This window comes from Protomyctophum bolini (genome assembly GCF_963924005.1).
Source record: "Protomyctophum bolini genome assembly, chromosome: 11".
NCBI lineage: Eukaryota > Metazoa > Chordata > Actinopteri > Myctophiformes > Myctophidae > Protomyctophum > Protomyctophum bolini.
In genome coordinates, this window is record NC_137872.1 from 6,294,332 (window position 1) to 6,298,421 (window position 4,090).

The 4,090-nt window shown below is 40.8% G+C and overlaps 1 protein-coding gene across 1 annotated transcript; it reads left to right on the forward strand.

Moving 5' to 3' along the window:
- Positions 1–785: 785 nt before the first annotated feature.
- LOC308324339 (microfibril-associated glycoprotein 4-like) lies at positions 786–1,565 on the forward strand (the record flags this gene model as incomplete). The annotated part of the gene is made up of 1 exon (XM_080776381.1): positions 786–1,565. Exon 1 carries the CDS (start codon positions 849–851, stop codon positions 1,563–1,565), a length of 717 nt encoding a protein of 238 aa, XP_080632507.1. The 5' UTR covers positions 786–848.
- Between the last annotated feature and the right edge of the window lie 2,525 nt (positions 1,566–4,090).

Here is a 4,090-nt window from a genome sequence, read left to right on the forward strand (position 1 = left end):
ACCTATTTTGTTTTTCTCGCAAATATTTGATGCTGCTGCTTTAGATTCTACCAGCAGAGGCCCACAGCAGAGCCATACCCTGCTCTACGCAGGGTATGGCAGCATCCTGGGTCCTAAGGCCTTCAGGAGGCTGAAACCCTGTACTGGCATAAGCCAGTTGGATGGCCTCCTGCACAATACACCGGGAAAGCCATACTTTAGTAATATGGGTTTCCTTTAGCTCTGGTACCCCATGTCACAAATACCCATACCGTTCCTGAAGGGAGATGTCTTGGTCATGTACAGTCTGAATATTTCATATATTTTGTCAGGTGTGCGCTGTGAACAACAAGTCTGACTCAGCCTTTTTACACATTACCACATTTAACCAGACAAGGAAGGTAAAAGAATATATATACAAGGAACAAGGAACTGAAAAATTATACTCTGGGAAATCTCTCTCTCTGGTTAAAATGTGCAGCATTGGGTAAGGATGAGGAGAGGTGTTGTTGTTACGTTATTGTCACGAGTGTGTGTGTGTGTGTGTGTGTGTGTGTGTGTGTGTGTGTGTGTGTGTGTGTGTGTGTGTGTGTGTGTGTGTGTGTGTGTGTGTGTGTGTGTGTGTGTGTGTGTGTGTGTGTGTTCGTGCATGCATGCGTGCGTGTTGGCAGCCAAACTGATCAGACCTGGTGCAGAATACTTGGGCTATAGTACAATCCCTTTACTGTCCATACGTCAGCATCCTTATAAAAGAGGGTCCTCTGAATCAGACTGCATTGAAACTTCTACTGCAGCTGGACATACACTGACACAGCACACTCACAAGTCCTTTGATCTGAACAACAAGGTGCAACTTCAAATACTTCAAGATGCTACTTGTTGTTGCAGTTCTGTTTCTGGCTGTAACAGTCCACTCTGCTCCTCGTTGTGATCTCAACCTGGTTCTGGACTGTGATGAAATCTACAACAACGTCTCCAAACAGAGTGGAGTGTACTCCATCTACCCCACCACTGCACCTGTCAAGGTCTACTGTGACATGGACACAGACGGAGGGAAGTGGACAGTCATCCAGAGAAGAGTGGACGGCACAGTGAACTTCTACAGACCCTGGGCTCAGTACCAAGCTGGGTTTGGAGACGCATCAGGCGAGTACTGGCTGGGCCTGCAGAACATGCATCTCCTCACCAACACCAACAACAGAAAGTATCAGCTGAGGGTGGACATGGAGGACTTTGAGGGAAACACGGCGTCTGCCTCTTACTCCTCTTTCTCTGTGGGTTCTGAGGCTGACGGCTACAAGCTGCAGGTTGCTGGCTTCAGTGACGGAGGAGCAGGAGACTCACTGACCTATCACAATGGCATGAAATTCACAACCTTTGACAAAGATCAGGACATTTGGAGCAAGAACTGTGCAAGTAATTATTACGGTGCGTTTTGGTACAAGGCCTGTCAGTATAATAACATCAATGGTGTTTACCTGTGGGGACAGACGGTTCATTCTGCAACAGGTGTAACCTGGAAAGGCTGGAAGGGTCATAAATACTCCCTGAAGGCTGTAGCGATGAAGATCAGACATGTTCCTTAAACATGTTTAGGTTCACATGCATGCATCTTTGAAAAGCACAGCCGTGGTATAAAAGGCATGATGCAATATTTAGCCATGCGCTTACTATCTTTTTGTTTGTTGTTTCTCTCTCTTTGGGACTGTTTAATCCTAAACTCATACAGTATATATCTGTAGTGTATCACATATTATTACAGTGGTGTCAGGACTCTTACCTATATAATTCAATATGTTGTAAACGTACAGTATTGTTTCACCAATCACCACCATTATTGTTGAATAAAGAAATGCATGCAAAGACAAGTATTTGGTATCACTTTTTAAATCGTTTTTCTATCATGCATTATAGTCATATTTACAATTCATGCTGAATGATTCATACCACTTGTCATACATGTTTATAATGATGCATAACAACTTATAACAAGGTTCATGAAGTATTAAGTGTTGGTCATACTATATTTTATGCTCAGCAGAACCGCACATTATAAACAATATACTTAATCAGTTATAAAGTGTCTTAATACATATCAGACACTGTTTTTACAAGTCTGTTTTACTAAGTATGATTGTTTAGGGTGTATGTATCCTTTACAGAATATGCTTGCTATTACAAATATGCCCTGAATCAATCGTATAGGCCTACAGCAGGGGTGCCCACACTGTTTTTGACTTGAGAGCCACTTTCAAAATGACCAGCACAACACGATCTATATACCCACCAAAAAAATAATAATCGGATTGCATTGTTGAAATGTGTTTAAAAATGTACCTGAGGGGGTTTTAGAATACCGTCACTTGGAATGGGAAATATAGGGACAATTGAATTGTTGTGAGGTAGCTGGCCAGCCATAGGGAATAGGCCGTGTTTCACCATGCAGGTTGGTTTCTGTCAGGCAGCAGGCTGTGTTGGGTGGCGCTTTGTTTGTGCTCGTAGCATCGAGGTTCTACTAATATAGGGTTAACTGTCTCTAGGTTGATTTATGTCAACAACCTCCAGTTTATTTATGTTTTACTCTTTTTGTAGGCCTACTGTTTAAATGCCACCTCTCCAGTGAATCACCATGGCACACCTGGTTTTCCACCGTTTGTTCACCACTGTGCAAATACAAATAACCGTCCAGTAAAACTCTTGCTCTATACGGTAGACATTTTCTCCTCAAAGACCCCCGCCACATACATAGCAGCATTGTAATTTACCTTAATTTTAAAACCAATTTTTGGCTTTTTCCCCCCCACAGAAAGCTAGACCCCTGGCAGTCTACTAGCAGGTGCTCAATTGTCTCATCTTCACCACAATTTAGAATTGGGCATTTAACAGTTTTAACGTAGCTACATTTTACTACTTTACTACTACAATGTTGTGCCCCTCCAGTCCAGATTGGCCAGTAGTAGGCCTACTCTACCCTACTGTACCAATATTTTAATGTTTTACAAATGTTAAATCTACAAGTTCTTCATGATTATTGTAAATATATACATGTTCAGAATAATTGAATAGTTAATAGAAATACAAGGTAATATATGCATGCAGAAGACATTATAATGCTCAACATATTTGTATTTCTTTGTTTGTTGTTGGTGCTGCTGCATAATTGTAGCCTACTTGTAGCCCTTTTCAAGCATCACTTTGTTAATTGGTGACTATTTGTTATACATAGGAGGGTTTGAAAAAAGTAAGTGCCCCCTTTAGAAAAAAGTATGCTGATTTGTGCCTGGAGAGGGCACTGCCAGCCACATGATCATTTCACCAAGATATTTGTAGGGAAAAATGCCACCATATAAATCATCACATAATACATTTACTCGACATTTCAGTCCAGTCAATATTTAAATGTGCAGAATGTATTTATACCCACAAATCACCGTACGTGACTTTAAAGATGGAGTGCCACATGTTTTGTATTTGTCCAGTTTTTCATGTGTCTATGAGGCAGTCTTTGTTTTATGAATAAGATGTGAGTCCTCATGATATGTTTATATTACACAGACGGTGTCCCGACCAATCAACACACTGACTGTTTTACCAACAACCTGGAGTCCCTGATCACCTTAACAGGGTATGTGCTAATTTGCATAAGCAATTATTAATCATCAATGTATATTTGGCTACATCAGTATTGTATTCAGAATCTGATTCTGAGTACAACCATGACAAGCACTTTAGCTATATGGTAAATTGTGAGGCTAATCGAGGTTTGTATTCCAACAGATTGGGCCTCATACTGTGAACTGCTGTTCTTTTTATCTCTTTTGTTTTGGGATTCAAGTCTATGCACTATGCTGCTATAGTTTGTATATTTGTATTAGTTGTACTATATAATTTAGCCCAAGTGGCGATTTTAAAAGGGTCCTCACTGTTACTGCTTTAACCACAGGGTTAACTAGTTAACCGCCAAAGATGGATATATGGGTTACGATATTGCAGAGTTGCACTCAAGGACTACTGTCCCTTTTACAGTGTGGTGTTTTTGGATGCTTTCTGCTATTCCTTTGCAGTGATCTATTGCAGTGTTTAATGCCAACTATACTTGGCTCATAGTGAT